The following is a 21,979-nucleotide window of genomic DNA, read 5'->3' as shown; positions in this document are numbered from 1 at the left end:
TTTTAAAGCATGCTGCATTCAGAGTTACTTTAAAAAGTCCTGAAAATAATTATTCTTGTGAATTAGAGGTTTGCACTGGGACAGAAAAGGGTGTGAGGTTTTTTTGGAATGGAAATCTAATTCTCTCAAACAACATTTTGAGACTGCTACAAAGATGTACGCAGCAGAAGCTTGACACAAGAAACGCTCCATTGTAAATTGAAACCACAGACTCGAAAAGAAAAGCAAACCAGCAGGTTTCCAAGTCTGCCCGGGCAGGTAAACTCCATAGGAAAGGAAGGGGGAGGGGGATTACACTTCCAAACGACCAATTTAAACAATTAAAGGGCTGTTCTCATGTCTTCATTTCAGAATAGAGCAAAGGTCTAGTCAATTATTCCTCCTGTTTAATACTTCTAAAAATCTTTCAGCCCTTCCTTATACTCTCATAAGGTTTGAATCGCCGATCGTGTGTTCCCTTCTCTGATTTGGAAATAAAACAATCCTGAAAAGAAAAGCGGGATGGATTTCACGTTTTGAGTCCCTTGGATTCGCAAATGTTTATTTACTGAGAAACTTATGTGCAGAGGACATCGCCAAGGATAGGGGGGGAAAGCAACAGAGGTAGAGTGGGAGACGTTAAACAGAGGTTGTGTGATACAAAACTTGACTTCTAAAAGCATGTAGATTCCAGGAGGGAGATCAGACTTAAGGAGGTAACGAGTTGCTTAATTTCGAGGTGCTGGGGAAAGGAGGAATTAGGAGTGGATGGCAATGAGATCAATCTCGACATTAACACAATGAGAATGCAGAAGGGGGGTTTAAAGTTCAGGAGACACGAAAGATCACAGAAGTTCAGGGGGTTATTAAACATGAAGGCTTTGAATGTGTTGTGTGGGTACATATAGAGAGTTTAGATATGAACCATTCACAGACACATTGTGTCCAGTGTTAGTGTGCCTGAGAGAGATCCTCTACAGCCAGCAGACCCTCTCCAAAGGCCAAAGCAGTGTTGAGTTTTTATAGAATTAACACTGAAGGGGAAGATGATCAAATAGACCCGAGAAAGTAGAAATCTGCGCTTTCCTAGTTTCTCTTGTGCGTTGACGGTTGCATTGCTAGGGGAGGTTGCTATGGTTATGGAGCTTGCCTGAGATCCAGGCCGGGTTTTGCACTGATCCTTTGTGGCTGGAATTCAAGCCTTTTCTCTCCCATAGAGTTAGTGAGCAGCGAGTCCCGGGATTGGCATTGGAGTCGGAGCTGTTGTAGGAGATTAACAGAGCAATAAAAGTTTTTCTTGTGCATTTTGTTTATATTTGGAGGGGGGGGGGAGGAAATCGAAAAAAAAAGGCTTGTAATTGGGAAGATTTCGTGTATTGAGTTTATTTGGGGGGGGGGAGGGGGGAAGTTGTGAGTTTCTGAAGGGGGGGGAGTTTGCGCTGGAGTTTGAGCAAAGTTTTTTTTGCGCATCCAGATTTTTTTCCCCTCTTCATCATGGCGAGAAGGAGCCGCGGATGTGTTGAAATGGGAGCTGGACATACGGCATGTGAGCGGGCTGGCAGTGCCGATCCAGCCTGCTCGGTGAGCTCTCTCCTCAGCGCCCTGATCCCGCTCCTCCTGCTCTCCTCACCCGGAGCCGCTGCTCCCGCACAATCCGGAGACTTCGCCATCCTGGACGAGGCACAAGTTCTTGCCAACCAGATGCGAGTCCTGGCCACCAGCGAGCTCGGTGTCTTCAACATGCAGGTAAGGACATGCTTTCCGTCTTGGGGTGGGTGGATGGTCCCAGTCCTCTGGGATCCAATCTGTTTAAACAAAACACCTGGATAAGGCATCTTCATCCAAAGAAATGGATTTTCCAGTTTTTTTGGCGGGGGAGGTGGGGGAGACCTGTTCCAGTAACCTCCCAGTTTATTGCTTCCCTGGGTGCCTCTTGAGAAACTGGGTCCAGCCTTATGGATGAAGATTTCCAGTCGGAATATATTCACCTCGCTATGTGAACTGGAGTATTGCGAGTAATTGTTTGGGCGGTCTGGATGTGGCGCCTGCTGTCATTAATTCATAAAATTTAATCTGGATAAATCTGTACCTATTTCAAATGTTTCCCACACTGTTTGTTATCCACTATTGATCATTCTACATGAAATCTTCTGACTCCACTGTCTGTTCACCATTTCCAGCCACGTTCATTGACCTTGTCTTGTTTCTTCTCATTCTAACACGCTGTTTTTCCCCATATTGTACAAGTTGTATGTTCATCATTCACATCCATGTACTTCATCTCTTTTATCTTACTCCCATACTCTTTTTATTTATGAAATCCATCCCCCCCCCCATTGTGTAGTCACTTAAATAGGTTATTTGCTTCATACCAAGATGCCCATCCTTCATTAAGTCTTCCTTCTTGACTATAACCTGTGCACAGAATAGACTTTACATTTGAATTTTTTAGTCTTGCATCACGCTCCCAGATTGCGGATTAAAGGATTTGGGGATCATTTGGTGCCTCTGACCTGTGGCTTTCGCATGCCATTATCCCAAGCACTACATGCTTCACATTGGTGATGGGATTGAAATGATGTTTGTTTTTCAGCGTGTTTAGGATATTTTAGTAATTCAGTTCTCATCCTTTTCATGCTTCCTGAGCCCACATACCTCCTGATATTATGCCATGATAGCATTAACTTTGTAATCTCATAATATCTTGATATTTTTGTTTCAACTAATCATGTTTTGAATTCTGTATGTCTTTTTTAAACTACGCTTCACGGCACTTTGCTCCTTCCAAGAGACAATCTCGGGGTTAAAATTGTTTGTTTTTGCTTCAGTTCCCTGCTCACAAACATCCTTGACAAACGCGAGGATGGATGGTATCTTAAATCTGTCTGGAGCTGACAAAAGGTGAAAGCAAATGGGCCTGGCAGTCAAGGGGGTGTCAAATATGCTTGGACTGTGTGCCACTTTAAGATGTGAAAAGGTTTTGTCGAGGTAGGTGGGGAGCTTAATGACCTCTGTAGTCCTTCTGTTCATTGTTTATAAGTTAGGCTTCAGTAATTTTTTTATTATTCATATAAGAAAGATGAGCTTGAATTACCCCTAAGGTACAGGCAGTCAATGTATGTGAGCTGGTATTAAACAGAGACCAGGAAATTCCAGATTTGATCCCTGATCTATATGCAGTTGGCTGATCACAGCAGGGCAAGGGGAAGTGAAGGGGAGTGCAGTGAGTTGCTCAGAGCTTCAAAGTGAGGGAGGCACATCAACAGCACTCTAGCTTCTAACTGATATCCAGGCACTGCATTTGGCAAGTGTGTGGATGATGGATAGGGATAGCCATAGTTGTGATACTCTATACTAATGGCTTTTTGACCAGCTTGCATGGCAGAATTGAACCACAATAAGGATAAGCATCTTCCAAGAGGAGGTGTATTTATTTCTCTCTCCCCAATTTTGCCTGTGTGGAATGGAGCCATTGAAGGAAACTTGTAGCACACGGCCCGTATTCCGACTCGAGTGATCCACACAGTATCACATTCAGCTCCATTCAAATTTTTTTAACCAACTACCTAAGGTTAGGATATTTCTTTTGATAATTTGTAATAACAAAAGTCATAAACCATCTTGATTCCTTCAAATGTTTTTGGAAGTCACAGGATGTAATTTATTTATTTATACAGGCTACTGTTGTGCTAAATTTTACAAGTAATGGGTTGTGCAAAAGAACCCACAAGGATTTGTAAACTTCACATAACTACTTTTAGAATATTTTTGTTATGTTTTCCATTGTTCTTCTAGGATCCAGAGGTACAGATATATGCTGCAGTATTGTTTCACTAACATTGGGTACCTTTTGGTACCTTGCCCAAATGGAAGCCTTGATTTGAATGTTGCCAAGCTGTTTGACTGGTAAGGCATTGCCAGTCAAATGCCTTGACCCACACTTCACCTGATGTATGTTTAGCACCAGAATTTCATGGATAGCAAACGCATCAGGGACTGTGAATGATTTTTTTCACTCTATAGTCCAGGATTGCTGAGGGCTTCCTGCTGCCCTGGTTGACATCAGCTAAATCAGCACAAGCTGAGATTTGAAATGGAGACCTTTTCGCTTTGAGTGACTTGGCATCATATCAGTTGTGCATTTATTCACAAAAGCCGGTGGTGCAACAATTTCCCTATTGAGAAATACTTTCTCATTAGTGGTTAGTATCTCCGCCTGTCACCAGGGAGACCAGGATTCAATTGCCCGACAGGGAGTTCATCACAATTTTGAGGGCCTGTTCCTGTGCTGAAATTTTCTTTGTTCTTTGGGGTTTTAGTTAAGTCGGGCAGCAAGGTCGGTGCAGGCTTGGAGAGCCAAAGGGCCTGTTCTTGTGCTGTAATTTTCTTTGTTCTTTGAGAAATAAGTTTACAATGCAGGTACAGTCCTTGGTTAAGTTTCTCCACGGATGGTCCAACGTGAGAGAACGCAGAAGGGGATGAAAAATTCAGTTACGTTGGTAGATCAAAGAAGCTAAAACTGTGTTATTCCTTGGAGGAGAGAAGGTGACAAGGAAATTTAGTAGAGGTATTCAAAATCATTAGGAGTCTGGACAGAGTAGAAGCTGTTCCCACTGGTGGAAGGGTTGAGAATGAAAGGGCACAGATTTAAGGCAATTTGCAAAAGAAGCAATGGAGACATGAAGTGAAACTTCTTCATACAGCAAGTGATTAGGATCTCAAATGCACTGCCTGAGAGTATGGTGAAGGCAGGTTCAGTCAAGGCTTTCAAAAGGAAATTGCCTTTGCATTTGGTCAATCTGTGTGATTATATCAAAGTTTAAAGAGGGAGCTGCCCCAGTCACTTTGGCTCACAGGATATTCTATTATTTTGTAATGTACATCAAAATAAACTGCAGTTTATTTGTAATCAGTATCATAATGAAACACAATGAGTGACGCACAGTTGGCAAAGTTAGTATAACTATCTCAAGTTCACTCTTAATCTCACTGTGTGCCGTGTTAATTAATCTCAGCTGGATGCAGAAGTTGGGGTGGAAAGTTGGCATCTCCACGTTTGATCTAGGGAGGAAGCCATCAGCCCATGTTGCAACTTTTTATTAATGTTCATCAACCCTTGCTGCAAAGTGAGGATGCTTAATGAGGGTCAAGGGTTGGTTGTGCTGAACTCCAAAATCAAGTCACTTGATGAAATAATTGTTTAGATTCAAAAGTGAAGATTGTGAAATGATAAAATGTTGTATAAATATCCTAGAATCCTGTGAAAATTTCCATCAGCTTAAGTCAATGCAGGGAAGGCAATGGAAATAGATCGTTTAGTGGCTATTTCATTTGACCACTGCCTTGTACTTGGTGGCTAATTGATGTGCCATTGGTGCAGCAACGGATTATCTGTTTTTTGCTCCTAAAGTTATGTTAATGAAGGAGGCAGAATAAAATTGGGTTAGGAAATCCAAATCTCCAAACTTTTTAATGCTTCTCATCCCAGTTTGTTTGGTGCTATGCCAAACGGATGAAGAATGTTCCAGTTTCAATCCCTGGTCTATGTTGAGTTAGCCACTCTCAGCCAGACCAATAGAAGAGGAGTAGCAATTGTCATTGGCACCCAGGAAGGTTGCTCAGAATTTCATTTTTGATCACTGTAATTGCTACACCATGACTCTCAATGTAAACTGTGCATGTCTGGTCTGCAAATAATCCAGCTCAGTTATGATGTTTTGAAGGATGGTTTGCCAGCTGGCAATCACTGTCTAGATTTTTACATGAAATATAGTCATTTGTATAATAATACATGGTAGCTGGCACTGTGGACAACATCCCAAGAGAAGGAAATTTTCAAGAGGTTGGGATACAGTGGGGAAATAGATTAATGACACTTGTCACATTAAAAAATATTCAACAGATAAAATGATTGCTTTCTTTGGTGTTGTCCCATCCATTGTTGGCTTTTAAAAGGATTTTTTTTAATTAGGAAAGTGAACTTTCCCTTTGTTCTGTCTGTTTTTTAAGTGTGTTGTACCTTTGGAATAGTGCACACTTTAGTGAATGCTGTGTGGGAGGTAACAGAGGGAAATCTTTTCTGTTGTACATGATTGCCTGTTGGTTGGATTCCAACCATAATATCATTCCAAGAGGTTATTTTGAGGAATGTCACCGTTGACAAAGACTGCAGTTTTTCATCTTATTTCACCATGACATTGTTCCATGAAATACATGAAGCAGGATGCGTTCAGCAAGTCCTGGAGGAACAGTGGTTAGAATCCCGGAGCTCGGGAGAATAAATCAGAATTTTTAATCGGGCTTTGAACTGCAACTTCAAAGCACTGCGAAATCACTAATGATGTAAGCAATGTCATATTAGCAAGAGCTGACATTTCACTTCAAACGCGCAAAGCACAGCTGTCTGAGGCAGATATTAAAAAATGTATATGCCGGGCAAGGTGGATGGGCTGATAATTAGGATTATCATTAACAGCCAGCATTCTGAAAGCAGAGCTGCATCGAGAGATGGAAATACTTGTTTTGGAAATTTACAGCAGAACTGCAGTAAAATTATTTGTAAATAGAAAGGCGTTTACCTTCTATCCGATGCTTGCTTTTAAACTGCAGGGAAGCTGTTCAATTACTGAGGTCCTTGTTTTCATCATATTAGGAATAAGACGGTGTTGTTACTAGGATTTTGGAAAAAATGCAATCGTTGAAATCTTGTATTTGAATTGCACAAAAACACTGAACAATATCAGTGCAGAATTTTGATCGGCTAAACTTGGGTTATATCATTCAGAGCATTTAGAGCAGTTGGCACTTGAAATGCATCCCACCACATCATCTTTACCTGGTGGCTGTTCAGTCATGTTGCTCTGGTTCCAAGTTGAACGAACTGAGATATGGAACTGTTTCACATGCTTTACTTGCTCTCTGGCAACAGGTAACAGGGAGAATTTAGGAGGGGGAATTATCCTACTATCCATACAGCAAATGCATTGGTCCAAAAAAAATTACATAGAATGAAATTGAATATACAGCTCAGAATTCAGTCCTCTTATGCCCTTTATGCTCCACACAAATTTACTGCCCTCTCTCTTCATTAGCATATCCTTTTATTTCTTTCAGGGTGTCACCTGTGGCTCTTTGGGTGACACTTTCATCTCAGAAGGTTGTGGGTTCAAGGGATCTGAGCATATAATCTTTCTAAGCTGATATTCTTAGTATAGTACAGAGGAAGTGTTGCTTCCTTCTTGGATAGATACAAAATATCCCATGACATTGTTTCAAAGAACAGTGGAGTTCTTCCAGTATTTCGTCCCTTAATCACTATCTGCACAACGGATTATCTGGTCATTTTTGTTTCTGTTTCTGCAACCTAGCTGTTTGAAAATTGGTTGTCATGTTTCCTACATTACAGCAGAGACTATATTTCAGACATACTAGTACTCGGTTGTCAAGCGTCTTGGAACCTCCTGTAGTCATGAAACTATTGAGGCATTATATAAATGCAAGTTGTTTTTGTTTTTACTGTCCCTTGTGCTTCTTATCTATCATTTCCTGGAATGCATCTACATTGCATGTCTTAATGGCTCTTTCATGGTAACAAGTTCTCTGTTTAGTTACAACACTTAAGTCCGACTAGCTTTTTTTTTCCCCCTCTTGTGTGAAAGTGCCTGGCCTGTACACACAGACAACTCAATAGTATCAGTGGAAAGAGCTCACTTTGGAAATCATGGGTGCAGACTTGTGTCCCATGAATCCAAGAGTGTGGCATGTTGTACTGTTGACTGCCTCTCCAATAAATAGTTCAGGTTTAAGTCATTAGCAAAGGTTAGTAATGCTGTCCTGGATAGACTGCTCGTTGGAGCAATTAGAGACGCTGTTCAAGTTCTAATGCACAAGAAATAGCCCACCCAGCATTAAAGCATGGTGATTTTAAGAGTGATGATTTACTCTTTCCTGTGGTGTGTTGAATCCACCTAATGATCTGCCAATCAAGCTGAGAGATGCAAGTGCAAGGAAAAGGATCAAAATTCCTAATGGGCACTAAATGTCACGGGTAGTGCTCTTAAATTAGGTACAACCTAGGGTAGATACTGAATTAAAAATTATTCTGTTATCCCAGAAGCACCCAAGAAACAAGCATAACTCCTGATGGATGAAGAGTAAATTGCCCTTTATGATATCCTTCCTGACCTGTTGGGTATGACGCTGGATGAAAGCTAAGTAAACGGTTTCACATCTTTAAAACCAGCCCACACTGTTATAGGAGTAACAATATTTCACTTTTTGAGAGGGCCCTACATGAAATTTGTTTGGATGGTGTCAATCGAGATCTTAGTGTGAGGAACTCTTCTAATTTGGAATGATTGGCAATTTCACTCCTGAGAGGGAGCAAGCTAGCTAGTGTGCAAAATAACAGAAATGTGGTAAGTCAGTTTTTTAGACATTGGTGGTGCTGTACACTGTTGCAGCCAGATATAGAGTCTACTATTGATAATTTAAGTCTTTGCACTAAAAGTTTCAATTGCCAGATAATTCAGATTGATTGCTTAAATTCAAAAATTAGTTAGAGTATGCTGTAAAGGGGGCTTCAAGTTCAGCAAAACTATACCTGAGTAGATACCTCCGTCGTTGCCAGCATATTTTAACTTCAATATCTGCTGAAAAGCTGTCATTTATTTAAATTTCCATCACCAATCATCTTTTCATCAGTTTATTACAATGTTTTTGGCCATCAGTCTGCACCAAATATCAGTTGGATTGGGCTACTATAAGTGAATTTATTGCAGAGAGAGAGGACTTCCTTCTTGGTGGTCGGAACTCCATTCAAAACCAAGTTCTGGAGTAGAAATGAGTGTCTGCTCAAACCGCATCTTTTTAAAGTTTATTCCTTAGTGTCACGGTAGGCTTATATTAACACTCAATAAAGTTACTGTGAATATCCACTAGTTGCTGCACTTCAGCGCCTGTTCGGGGACATTGAGGGAGAATTTATCATGGCCAATGCACCTAACCGATGCGTCTTTTGTACTGTGGGAGGAAACCGGAGGATCTGGAGAAAACCCAAGCAGATACAGGAAGAATGTGCAGACTCCACATAGACAGTGACCCAAGGTGGGAACCAAAGTCGGGTTCTTGGCGCTTTGAGGCAGCGATGCTAACCAGTGTGCCTCCATGCTGCCCCATGCTGGATGCTGGCTCCTGTGCAGCTTGTCAGTGCTGCTGAGACAAGTGCCCGACAATGATAAGTTTGCTGTTCTCTCATTTTGTTTTCCTCCATGTGTGGAAATTCATAAACTCTGCTTGGCCTGCCTGTAACGTGGCTGAGATTGATACCTGCAATCTTCCACCAGGTGAATTAACATCAACAACTTACGTTTAGGGATAAGGAAATCTTGTTCGGGGTAGGGGCATGAAGAAATTAGGTGGTGTGACTGAAAGCTTGGGTGCAGGAGAAACTTTTTTAAGGAGGAGAAATAAATGGAGAGGTGTTACAGGAGTTAAAGAAGAATATGGCAAGGTGGTTATAACCTGCCCGCAATGTTCAGATAGAGGCATGGAAAAATGCAACAAAATATCACACTCAGAGGTCGGAACAGAGGGTGCAAAGGGACACAGGGCTGGTGGATGTGGAATGGGACTGTGGAGGATCTTGAGAATGAGATTTTAAAATTCGGTGTGTTGGAGAACAAGGAATCAGAATAGTGTAGAAATGCAAGTGCTGGGTGTGCACAGTTAAGATTGTCAGGTCGGTGGCAGTGAAGAGATGAGACTTTTCTCCGCTGGTTACAACCATTGACTTTTAGGTAGATCAGTTGGAAGTGAGGGCTCAAACACAGAAAATTGTTCCTGCTACATATCTGGGGCTGATAGCGACAGCATCCAATATAGGAAACAAGCACATGGATTGCCTGTCAGTTGCATCACACTTAGTGGTGTTGTTTATCTCTTGCTTCTTTTTACCGAATGAAACGATCCAGCAGTACATCTTGGTGGCAAATGGCCACCTTTTACATTCCCCTCCTTTTGAGAGCTAATCGTCATTTGAGTATGGATCCACAAACCCTAACTGCTCTTTAGTATCTGGTACAACTCTTATTCTTCACCTACAAAGTTTAGGCAGGCTGTTGATTTGAACCCAGTTTTGTCTACATGTGTATACTCCCCAGGAGGAATCACTGAATAGTGCTTTCCTTGGGAGCCTGACAACACCAGATTTAAATCCAACCAGTTTATTTGATAGTAATCCCACAAGCTGGTAGTCATGATGTAGAGATGCCAGTGTTGTCAGACTTCTTACTGTGTTTACCCCAGACCAACGCCGGCATGTGGTGTGGTCTTTCTAGATTTTCAGAAGGCGTTTGACAAAGTACCTCACAAGAGGTTATTGCAGAAGGTCGAGGGACATGGAGTTGGGGGTAGGGTGTTAGCGTGGATAGAGGATTGGTTGTCAAATAGGAGGCAGAGAGTGGGGGTCAATGGGTGCTATTTGGATTGGTGGATGGTGACTAGTGGAGTGCCCCAGGGGTCGGTGCTGGGGCCTCAGCTTTTTACCATTTATATAGATGATCTGGAGGAGGGAACCGAGTGTAGGGTGTCAAAATTTGCTGATGACACCAAGATTGGGGGAACGGCAAATTGTGCGGAGGGTGTGGAGAGTCTGCAGAAGGATCTAGATAGGCTGGGCGAATGGGCCAGGAAATGGCAAATGGAATTTAATGTTGGCAAGTGTGAGGTGGTCCACTTTGGTAGGAAGAATGGTAGGAAGGACTATTACTTACGGGGCGAAAAACTGCAGCAGGCGACGGTGCAGAGGGACCTCGGGGTCCTTGTGCATGAGTCGCAAAAACCCAGCTTGCAGGTGCAGCAGGTGGTCAGGAAGGCGAATGGGATGCTGGCCTTCATAGCGAGGGGGATTGAATATAAAAGTCGGGAGGTCTTGCTGCAGCTGTATAGGGCATTGGTGAGGCCGCAGCTGGAGTACTGTGTGCAGTTTTGGGCGCCGCACCTGCGCAAAGATATTTTGGCCTTGGAGGGAGTGCAGAGGAGGTTTACTAGGCTGATACCAGAGTTGAGGGGGTTGAGCTATGAGGAGAGGCTGAATAAACTAGGCTTGTACTCGTTAGAGTTTAGAAGAATGAGGGGAGATCTCATTGAGATGTATAAGATGATGAATGGGATGGATAGGATAGAGGTGGAGAGACTCTTCCCGCTCAAAAAAGACAGTAGGACTAGGGGGCACAGCCTCAAGATAAAAGGGGGGCGGTTTAGAACGTTCTTCACTCAAAGGGTGGTGAATCTCTGGAATTCTCTGCCCGTTGAAGTGGTGGAGGCTACCTCGCTGAATATTTTTAAGACGCGGGTTGATGGGTTTTTGATAAGAGAGGGGATTAAGGGTTATGGGGAGAAAGCGGGAAAGTGGAACTGAGCAGCGACAGATCAGCCGTGATCTTGTTGAGTGGCGGGGCAGGCTCGAAGGGCTAGATGGCCTACTCCTGCTCCTATTTCTTATGTTCTTATGTTCTTATCTCTACATCATTTCTTGGGAGCCTCAGCTAACTTCCTCATTCTCTCTCTAAGCAAAAAGTGCAGGTGCTAATTGTAGTGGTGACAGTTTTTGCACTTGCCCCGAGCTATCTGTAATTAGAAGGCCTCTTCAGTGCTTTTAGCATGCCTGGTTGCGTGTTTTGTAGAGGTGTTTCTGGACTTTGCTCTGCTATTGAATTATGGGGGATAGCAGTGTATGAATTGGGATAACTTTGGGAGTGGAAATGGTGGTTGGAGGAGGGGTGCAGCAATGCAAAAATAATTTTTAAAAAACCCCTATCTGTTTTAATACAGACTAATAAAATAACAGGTGATGTGAACCAGCCATGTTAATCCCTAAAGCCTTTGGGGAAAGATGTGGTTTTAAGAATTAATGTCAATATTTGGGTTAGGCAGCACTGACGCAGCAGAATGAATTGTGAAGGAGGATGCGGAAGTTTTCATTTGGTGGCTTCCATTCTGCAGTACTGATGTTTGGATAAAATTTTTAACCAGTTCATATTGGTGTAAATTAGCTCTTGTCAGTCCAAGACTAGTGGTGGAGGATTTGTTTATTAAAATCTTGCAATGGCTGCAAATACAGAATCGACTATTTATTTTGATTTTCATGTAAAAAAAATGGCAGGCAGCCCTACAAGGATGTTGCAGTATTTTATAGCTTGGTTTTTATTTTCATCTAATTATTAGAATGCATTATACCATCACTATTAGCTGATTTCTTATCCCCCTGTGCCCTCTGGCTCTTTTCAGTCCTGTGGGTTTTCATTCTTTACCCAATTAAAAAGTTTTGAATCTGCTTCATAAAAGAAATAGCACGGATGCTACAAATATTTGCTAACATAAATAAAAGCAAAACATAGTAATTGAAGACTAGAGGTGTGATCAACAAGATTTCTACCTCTGAGTCTGACCGTGCATTGGAGTTGTTTTTAAATGCTGGATGAACTTGGGCTTCATTGTTGGTTAGGGCATTAACAGTTGATCTGAAAATTGCAATGTGTGTGCAATTGTGTTTGTAATGCATCTCTTACTTTCACTTTTGTGTGCCCATGAGGAGATATACCAAGCAGAGCCCCAGTGAAGCGAAAATAGAAAGTGGTTCTCCCATATACCTATAATTCACTCATTTTTGGCAGACTTTGGAGCTAATGAGTGCTTGTTGCACCGATATCCAGTTGGGAGAAGATGTTATGTAGAAAACATGAATGACATTTTTAATGTACATCATTTATAATTTAAAAAGTAATTTTTCCTTTGGATAGCTCCTATGCGTAAACGTTAAAGGATTGCTGAAAAATCCAGCCAACTTTTTAAATGTTTAATGTTTATTTATTAGTGTCACAAGTAGGTTTACATTAACATCGCAATGAAGTTATTGTGAAAATCCCCTAGTCGCCACAGCCTGGTGCCTGTTTGGGTACAATGAGGGAGAATTTAGTATGGCCAGTGCACCTAACCAGCACATCTTTTGGACTGCAGGAGAAAACTGGAGCATCCAGAGGAAATTTGCGCAGACGTAAGGGGAGAACGTGAAGCCTCCACACAGACAGTGACCAAACCAGAAATTGAATTCAGGTCCATGGCGCTGTGAGGCAGCAATGTTAATCAGTGTGCCAATGAGAAGATGTTAAACAAGTGTACAATTCCAGTTAGTTCACCAGTCTTCCTTCCGTTCAGAAAAATTTCTGAGCTGGCACTGATCACCTTGGTATCAACTTGGTCTACGTGTAATATATTTGTCACTTTATAACTATCCTATAACCTATTTTTCTACAATGAAATGTTAAAATTGCTTTTCCCCTCAATCGCTTATTGTTACAATGTGATCTGTTGCAGCTTTCCTGATTGAGCATGGGTGAGAAGATCAGTGGTGTAGGCCTCTGCTACCACAGCTGGGAGTAGAACCTTGCAAAGATACTGCCCAAAACCCACTGCTACTACCTCAGAGTGATTCGCATTGCTCCCTTGTTACTACAATATTTTGTTTGCAAACTACTTTTCAGAAATGGCTTGAGAGTAGTAATTTTGTGCATAATTTGAAAAAAAAGCTTCCATTTTGAGTGACATCTTGAGTTTCCCAATCATTTTTTAAGGCCAAGCCCTACGGCGGGGCAGGGACAGGGGACATGGAGTGTTTCTCGCTGCAGATGCCTGCAGGAAAACATGCCAAAACTTCCAGCTCTGATCTTGTTAATATGCAGCTGGGCTTTTTGTGCTGTATTCTCTGGTGGGATAGGCCTGATGGTGTGTATCCCACTGCCTATCTGGGTGCCATATTGAAAAGATGTCCAACATCACTGACCAACTATTGAAGAAGGTGGATTTCCTCAAAATAAAGACACGTCTTCTTCAGGAACATTTTGAAGCTGGAAGATGGACCCTCTCCAGGACACCTAATCTGGAAGGTGCACCTGTAGTTGCACCCCCGCCCCCCCCCAACACACACACACACACACACACTCTCTGCTGGGTTCCTGTCGTCCTCTGTCCTGAACTCCAGAGATAGCCCAGGCATTGTTCAGGGGAGTCCTGATGTCTGCATGCCACGTTGTTTAAAATGTGTTTCGTGTTAGCGTGTTTTCCCGCTGACACCACATAGAATCAGGCATGGGTGGTCAGAACTTCATCTGCATTCCATTAGCAGGTTGCAAATGACTTTCACGCTGGCCTCCAGCAAGTTTCCTAATCTGCCATTGTGGGCATCAGTGGAATATCCTGCTGTAAATTCACAGCAATGTAAAACGAATTTTTGGGCCTCCCATCGAATTCTCTCTTCCCCACCCGTTGACCCCATTGAAGCTGCAGGTGGTGGCTTGGGAGAATTCTACTCACTATTTTAAAAAGGTTTGACTGGGGGACGCAGAACATCTTTTATGATGTTTCAGGATTTTGTGATATTTCAGTAAATTGATGAGAGTGACAGATAAAATTACGATACACAGGTTCACAACTCAAAATATTCTGCAAGTGGTTTTAAAAGTAGTTTAATGGTTACTTTACAAACTCATTTTATTTATTAAGATTGAACAATCCCATAAAATAGTAGGAAGTAAAGGGACTTCAGTGAGTTGTAAAGGCAGTGCCTGGAGCTTAATGTAATTCAAAGATAATATTATAAGTATGCTGTTTTTCGTAATCTTGAAAAGGTCAAAAGCCAAATATTTGTTACATTTAACTGTTTAGATGCACTTTTAAAATAAGACAACATGGATTGAAAGTTTTACAAGCTTCAGATCATGCCCATTCTGTCATTCGTCACAAGTGATATTCTATGATTCAAAAGACCTTTAACTCCTTTTACATTCTGACTTCAGTCAAATGTATCTTGGTTATTTTCAGTGCAATTGCAAAGAGGTGTCAGGAAGTCCGAAATCTGTGATTTTGAGATTACAGCAATTTCACATTTGGAAAGTGAAGTGTTAATACTGTAAGGGTCGAAGGTGAGTTGAAGGGTGATTTAAGAAAACATTTGCAGGATTCTTGTTTGTGCAGAACTGTTGGTTTTAGTGCTGGAGTATTGTTTTGCCTGTAAGGTGATATTATTATAGGCCTGATTCAGGAGTGTGTGCTGGACTCCATCTTGAGGACTTTAGTTTCTGTAATGTACGTTCACAAAACTTATTTAATGGATGCACCAGCTGAGATGGGAAAAAAACATTTATATTTTTGTCAAATGTTTTCTTTATGTTTTGCTGAGGAGCTTTCTGCAGCTCCTGGTGTGAGCTTCTCTGCTAACAAGAGAGGGGAAGAAAAACTTATCTCTGCAAGCTTGAGTGGAGAACAATGGGAAATGCTGGGAACTGGGGGATGGGGACCACAAGCTTTGGAATGCAGAGCAATCAGTGCAATTGACACGCACGCATCATGGCATTTGTTATTGCATTTAATTCACCCCCTACTCCCAGCAGTGGTTTTTGCATTCAGAATGAGGGATTTACGTAAAGGAGATTAGTTTTTTCATGACAATAGGCCCTGAGACTTTTTAATTCCTATAGCTCTCAGTGGGAGCTACTTCTCACAGCCCCAGGTACCTAGCAGCCATAGCCTTCTGTAGTTGGAGCTGTAATTGAGCGCAAAGCTTCAATTCTTTGAACAGACATTGAAAAATCCGTGAAGCAGTGTTTTGGGAAATCTCCTGTTTCAAAGGCTCTGGCTAATTCTCGTTCTGATCGCACAGGTTCCAGTCATCTACCAGTACTTTACTCACATGTCCGTTCTTTAATTACAAACCTGGACTGTATGTGTAGCAAGCTCATTTACTGCACGATGTTTCAGACCTAAGCTCATTTATGCACTGTAGAGCATAGGTCATTGGCCAATGTTTAGGTTTATCTTTTTTTCTATTCCAGCCTAACGATACCAAGGTTAATTGCAGCACTGTTACTGTGGGCTAATTTAGATGAACTAATTTGGCATAGACTAAACATTGAACCTGAGACCGTATAGACAAATAATACTATTTATCTCATTGACAATACGCTGGCTGATAGTTATTCTTTGTCTGTAAGGCAATCTGCATTTGTCATACAACACAATCAGATAGGATCGAATGCTAGGAATGAAAACGGCCCAAGTGCTATCAGGAAAACAAATGCTGTACCCTTTAAACTTTCACCACAGTTTGGTTTCAGCTGGAGGATCCTTTGGGTGTCAGATTTGTTCTGTGTTTTCAGTGGGGAATGGGACGGGAAATGTAGCAGAAACCATGTAAAGTCACTGCTCTTTACCAACATTTACTACTGTTTATCTAATAACCCTCCTGGAAAACGTATGCATGCAAATACCAAGTAAAGGAAGGTTTGAGCTTGTGTTGTTTTCTATGATTCTGTACCCCAAATGAATCAGTGCCTTAATGATATAAAGGAAAGAAACAGTAAGTTTAGATTAAAAACAGAAAATGCTGGAAACACTTAACATGTCCTGCAGCATCAGGCAATGCGTTCAGCGTGTTTTTGAAGTCAGTTTTATACACCAGTTGCTGCTTGTTGCAGCAGTGTATGCATGACATTTCAGGATAGCAATAGGTTATGCTGCATTCTGCACATATCACTTTACATACATGAACTTTGCAATGTGGTGCCTGTATTAGTTTTATGCTCTGTGAAGAATAAAAAGCAAAACGGAATGATAAAGTTACTGAACATAGACATTCACTCAAGTAATATCTTACCAACTCCCTATTTTAATAAATTTTCTCCTGACGACTAAGTGGAGGTAAAGTTTACTGTTTAAAAAAAAAACTTTGTTTAAGATGTCAAGATTCATAATTACAGAAGTTAGGTGCTCCTGTTTGTTACTGTGTTGAACTAACAAAATTGCTTTGGGAACACTTGCAATACAATGTACTGCCAGATCACTTTTTAATAAGAAATTGTTGGTGTATTTGACCTGGCGTGTTGGTATTAAGAAGTCACAGACTTGTGCGGAGGTGCATTCCAGTGCACAGTGCCATTTCTTCAATATCTTGATCAAGTGGCCATTTTTCATGTGTGAACTGAGCAGGATGCTGCTGTTCTACGGATAGTATCAAGCCAAACTGTCCATTCATATTTGCGTATTAAGTCATGCCCACTTGGATAATGAGCATTTACTTTTTGGGCTAGTTAAGATGCAGAATTTTGAAATGGGGGAATTGAACAGTTTTTTTCATTTTGAGAACTGGGTGTTGTGACCATGTTCTCCCCAGATACTGCTACACTGCTCCCATTTTGTAACTTAACTGCAAATTCAATGAGTTGCTTTGCTTACATAAGTACAATTTTGAATGCTTTACATAACAGAATTATGTACGATTAAAGCATGGAAACAGTCTGTTTTTGTGTTACGAAAGTCTCTTCCCACCTGGATGTGAATTACTATATAAATTCTTCCTTTTGTCTGTCCAAGTTTCTCTCTTCCATATAAGAGACTGCAATATCACCACTTTCGGAACCTTAGCTTGGAGCAACGAAATAACAAATCCCTTTAATTTACCAGTTTGGGCTGGATCTAAAGGCAAGTTTCTGAACTGCCTAAGTTTAAGTTTATTTATTAGTTTCACAAGGAGGATTACATTAACACTGCAATGAAGTTACTGTGAAAATCCCCTAGTCACCACACTCCGGCACCCGTTCGGGTACACTGAAGGCAAATTTAGCATGGCCAGTGCACTTAAGCAGCGTGTCTTTTGGTCTGTGGAAGGAAACCAGAGCACCCGGAGGAAACCCACACAGACGCAGGGACAATGTGCAGACTCCGCACAGACAGTGACCCAAGCCAGTAATCGAACCTAGGCCCCTGGCGCTGTGAGGCAGTAATGCTAATCCTTGTGCTATTGTGCTGCCCTAGTTTACTGTGCTATCTAGCCTAGTAAATTGTATCTTAAGGAATAGCACTTGTGTCTTTTGTGACCACTGATGTCCCAAAGCCAGTGAAGTACCTTTGAAGTAATGCAGAGTAATTAATAGCACAGTGTACGATTTAAGAACAAAATCAACATTTGTATTTATTTTGATCACATTTCAGCAATCATTGAAATTAATTTTTTGGTGTGAAGACCATTAAATATTTGCAGTTGCATTGCTTTATTGAGATTGTAATGCTGAAGGTTTACAGAATGCAGGTCTTGGGTAGCCAGTAGTAATACCAAGATAAACTTGTAGTATTTATGTTTACTGAGACCAACGGCCAGGAGCACCACTCAAAAACAAACCTTTCCAATTGCTGGCATTGATAAATCTGGCAAGTTCAGTGCCCTTGGCACCAGTGTGATAAATCAACGTATTGGCAACTGGCAACATTAGCATGACATTAAATGCATAAGTGGCTAACGTTACAGTTAACACTGGAGGGAGAAGAGAATCGGGCAGCTGATGGTATTACGTTTAAACCACTTGTGAACACTGAAAAGGTGTCTGCCAATTTACAGCAGAAGGAAGCAGTCACCTTCTGCACATTAATTCCGCATGTATTCATCTTACTCTCAAGCTCCCCAACACTCTCCTGGGTTGGCAAGATGAACTCTGCAACAGAACAGACTGATCCCTGGCATCTGCAGGTAGCCGATGTACAAGAAAACTCTGCATTTAGTTTTTTTGCTTGCCATTACAAAGGCATTGTGTTTGTATTTCACTCCCTTTCCCACAGCAGTGCGGACAGGATGAAGGAATTCAGCGGAGTGTAACCTTTTGGTCATTACTATTTTGCAGCACCACTCTTATCTATTTTCCAATTTGAGCAATGCTACGTAGTTTTGCTGTTGGTGCCTATATTCTAAATAAGCCTAACGATTCATCCCTGTTGTATAATTCTGAATATATCTCTCTGGATATAACTCAAGTTTGCTAGTATAGAATTTATAACTGTTGTTTACTTGAAAACAAATTGCAAACGTTGCATTAAACACTGCAAGTACTTTAGTTAACTTGCACTTCTGAAATGTTCGGTTACAGGTGTTTCAGACTTCAATCATTCATTATGCCATGCCATTTGATGATAAGGGATTAAAACAAATAAAATTAATGGGCTGATACAACAATAGTATCTTTGGCTTATGACATTATTTACTTACTGGAGTGCCAACAAAATGTCACTACATGTTACCAAATTTGGTTAATGTGTGAACAGTGGGACTAGTAAGAGTAATATTAAAATTTTATCAGAGATATACATTCCATTTGATCTGATTGTGTGCTATTCTGCCATCATATTTATCCTCCCAGCTGAGGGTGCCCTTTCAGGTAGGTGCAGGCACCACAATAGACTTGATTTTTGATCAATAGCTAGACCAAAATTGCACACTATGGAGAATCAAATGTCTGAACTCTGGAAGAATTTTGTGGATGAATGAAAAGGTGAGCAAAAATAAATTTGGAGAGGATTTTTAAAAAAGAAATGTTCTGAGATTCAAGTTTGGCTGAGCTGCCATTTCTACTGTGTTTAGCCTGATAACAACACTTGCTTACTAAGGTAATTCTTGAATAAGGACTGCTTGGGTTAGCATTGGAGAGCTGCTAGTCTTCTTGAAACTTTATGGCTTTCAGGAAAGAGGAGCTACAAAAGACTTGGAGTGAGAGAAATAAAGAAAACTTGAGAAAGTCAGACATACATGTCCTGGCAGGAGAAAAAGGTCAAGGTTATTTACCTTATTACAATTCTCAAGGATATACCTTGGAATCAGTGCCTCTTGTTCCCTGATTTCTTGGTTAGAGTTTCTATAATGGACAACGTATTCATACCACAACACACTCTGAAGGAAAACTAGACTGAATATGGTTCATATAACTTCTCAAAACCAAAGACATGGAGAAGTTCAAAATCCTTGATTTTACTTCTCCAAAACCCTACAAAAAATATTTTGAGTTAAGAATCTGATGAATTATATTCTCTTTTAATGAAACGGACTTACTTAATTTTGCATTAGACTGCATTCTCACATGGACTATATTATCCCCTTTTTGAAATGGCAACAGTCTTTCCCTTCTGTGCTGTATTACATGGGATGGATGGAGGGAGCCAAGATTGGTGCAAATATTCTGGCCAGGGGGAGAACCAATTGGGATGCCTGCTCCTGATCACAAACCGCTGGTTATGATGAATGTGCACCTGCATACATTAATGAGGACAGAAATGGGCTTTGCTGTCAGTGGAGACTTGAGTTATCTGCATGAATGAACTTAGATGGTCAAATACTGACAGCACTGTTAATCTAGACTTGCATCTGAAGAGTTGCCATTTAAGGCAGGTGCTGGAGAAGGGCTCATTACCCATGGTATTACATCCTATGAGAAATGATAAAATTAGGGAAACAATGAAAAATGATTTTTTTATTGCATTTTGTGCAGAAATGGACCAAATAAAGCTATTTATAAGATGGATCCTCTTATCCTAGTCAGCAGAAGTGTGAAAGTCACATGAACCCAGCTGTGATCATAACCAGAATGAAAAATAAAGTCAGGACTTTCTGATTTAATTAGTTCTTTTATTACACCTCATTTTAAGAAATCACATTGGGGTAAAGGATCTGGAATTTTTGTGTTTGTCAACGTGAAGAATGTTGATTTGGGGAAAATGAACCTGTTTCAGTCATTCAGGGTTTGCATCAACACTCCAGCTCAAGACAGTTAGATATCTGAACCCAGCATACTCTCACATAATAAATAAAATACTGGAAACACTCAGGAAGTCTGGCAGCAACTGTAGAAAGGGAAATAGTTATTGTTTCTTCTATGACCTTTCACCAGAGCATTAATTTTGTTTCTCTCTCCTGGATGCTTCCAGACTTGCTACATGTTTTCAGCGTCTCCTTAAGAATTGTTAAAGAAAATTTTTAAAGAACAACTTGCATCGCGGCAAATCCACACAATATTACCTTATTTTGCACTTACAATGGCCGTTGGGAGTGATCAGAACGATCTGCTCAAAGTTGTCCTGTTACAGCCGACTTTTATATAGACCTAATCAGACGACTGTATTCAACTCTGTACAGATCTAATCACATTCCTCAATACAATGGATTTCCTACCTTGTTTACTCAATAGGTCTTTATCAGAATACAATTATAACTATAATTAACTTACTTATGTAGTTGTAGCTTTTTTTCTCCAGAGCATTTCATTCTTTGATGCCTTCATTTTATTTGATAGCACGAGCTTTTGGAGTGCTGCTCCTCCATCAGGTGAGTGTTTTATTTGAGTCATGCTATCCTCTGTAACCCCGTAAGGTTATGCTAACCTATAGTTTCTGAGTTAGCTCTGAGTTATATTCTACTGTCTCAAAATATTTTGTTATACAGTGAGTGTGAAATTTCTACTTCATTGTGCAATGCCTTCCTAGTAAGATAAACAAGTTGATGCCAAATTTTTATTGTTTGGATCTTTTTTACCTTCCTCGCAGGAATTCTTTATGTTGGATCCTTGTCAGTAAAGATTTTGGGGCAAAATTAAAACCCTAAATTTGATCCCTGATCTGTCAATTGATCTCTGCTTTGACAGAAGTCAGGATGAGATTTCCAAGGTTTAGGGTGGGCCGTCTCTAATCTCCTTTTCTTTTCCAAAGTTTTTGAATGCGTTGTCGCCTCCCAAATCTAAGGTAATATTTCCCAGAACTTCATTTTTGAAACTCTCCAACCAAATTTCTGCCTCAGTCACAGCACTGAAATAGCTCTTGTTAAAATCACAAATTACATTCTATGTAACCAGCTGCAGTCTTTGACACAGATGATCACACTGTCCTTTTCCAATGCCTTGCCATTGTTGATTGGTTCCATCCTTATTTACTTATTCCAGGTCGGAGAATCACCTCTATGGTTTCCCTCTCCCGCACTGCTATCGCTGGTGACCTACCATGGATCTATCCATTGTTCCCTTCAATTTCTTTTCTTAAAGCTGCCCCTCGGTACACATCAGCTCTACTTTACCTCTCTTTTCATGTCCATTATCTCCAAATTGTCTGACTGCTTGATTAACATCCTGTACTGGATGAG

At 40.9% G+C, this 21,979-nt stretch overlaps 1 protein-coding gene across 1 annotated transcript in view; it reads left to right on the top strand.

The window, feature by feature from the left end:
- The first annotated feature begins 1,423 nt into the window (after positions 1 to 1,423).
- The window catches only part of cachd1 (cache domain containing 1), a 169,902-nt gene continuing 149,346 nt past the window's right edge, over positions 1,424 to 21,979 (top strand). Inside the window, exon 1 of the mRNA XM_080195619.1 lies at positions 1,424 to 1,725. Coding sequence (XP_080051745.1) covers positions 1,474 to 1,725 — 252 coding nt within the window. The 5' untranslated portion in view covers positions 1,424 to 1,473. The remainder of the gene's footprint in view (positions 1,726 to 21,979) is intronic.

Source organism: Carcharhinus amblyrhynchos, chromosome 9, assembly GCF_965287045.1.
Source record: "Carcharhinus amblyrhynchos chromosome 9, sCarAmb.v2.hapA, whole genome shotgun sequence".
NCBI classification, from domain to species: Eukaryota; Metazoa; Chordata; class Chondrichthyes; order Carcharhiniformes; family Carcharhinidae; genus Carcharhinus; species Carcharhinus amblyrhynchos.
This window is presented reverse-complemented; position numbering and strand designations above follow the sequence as displayed.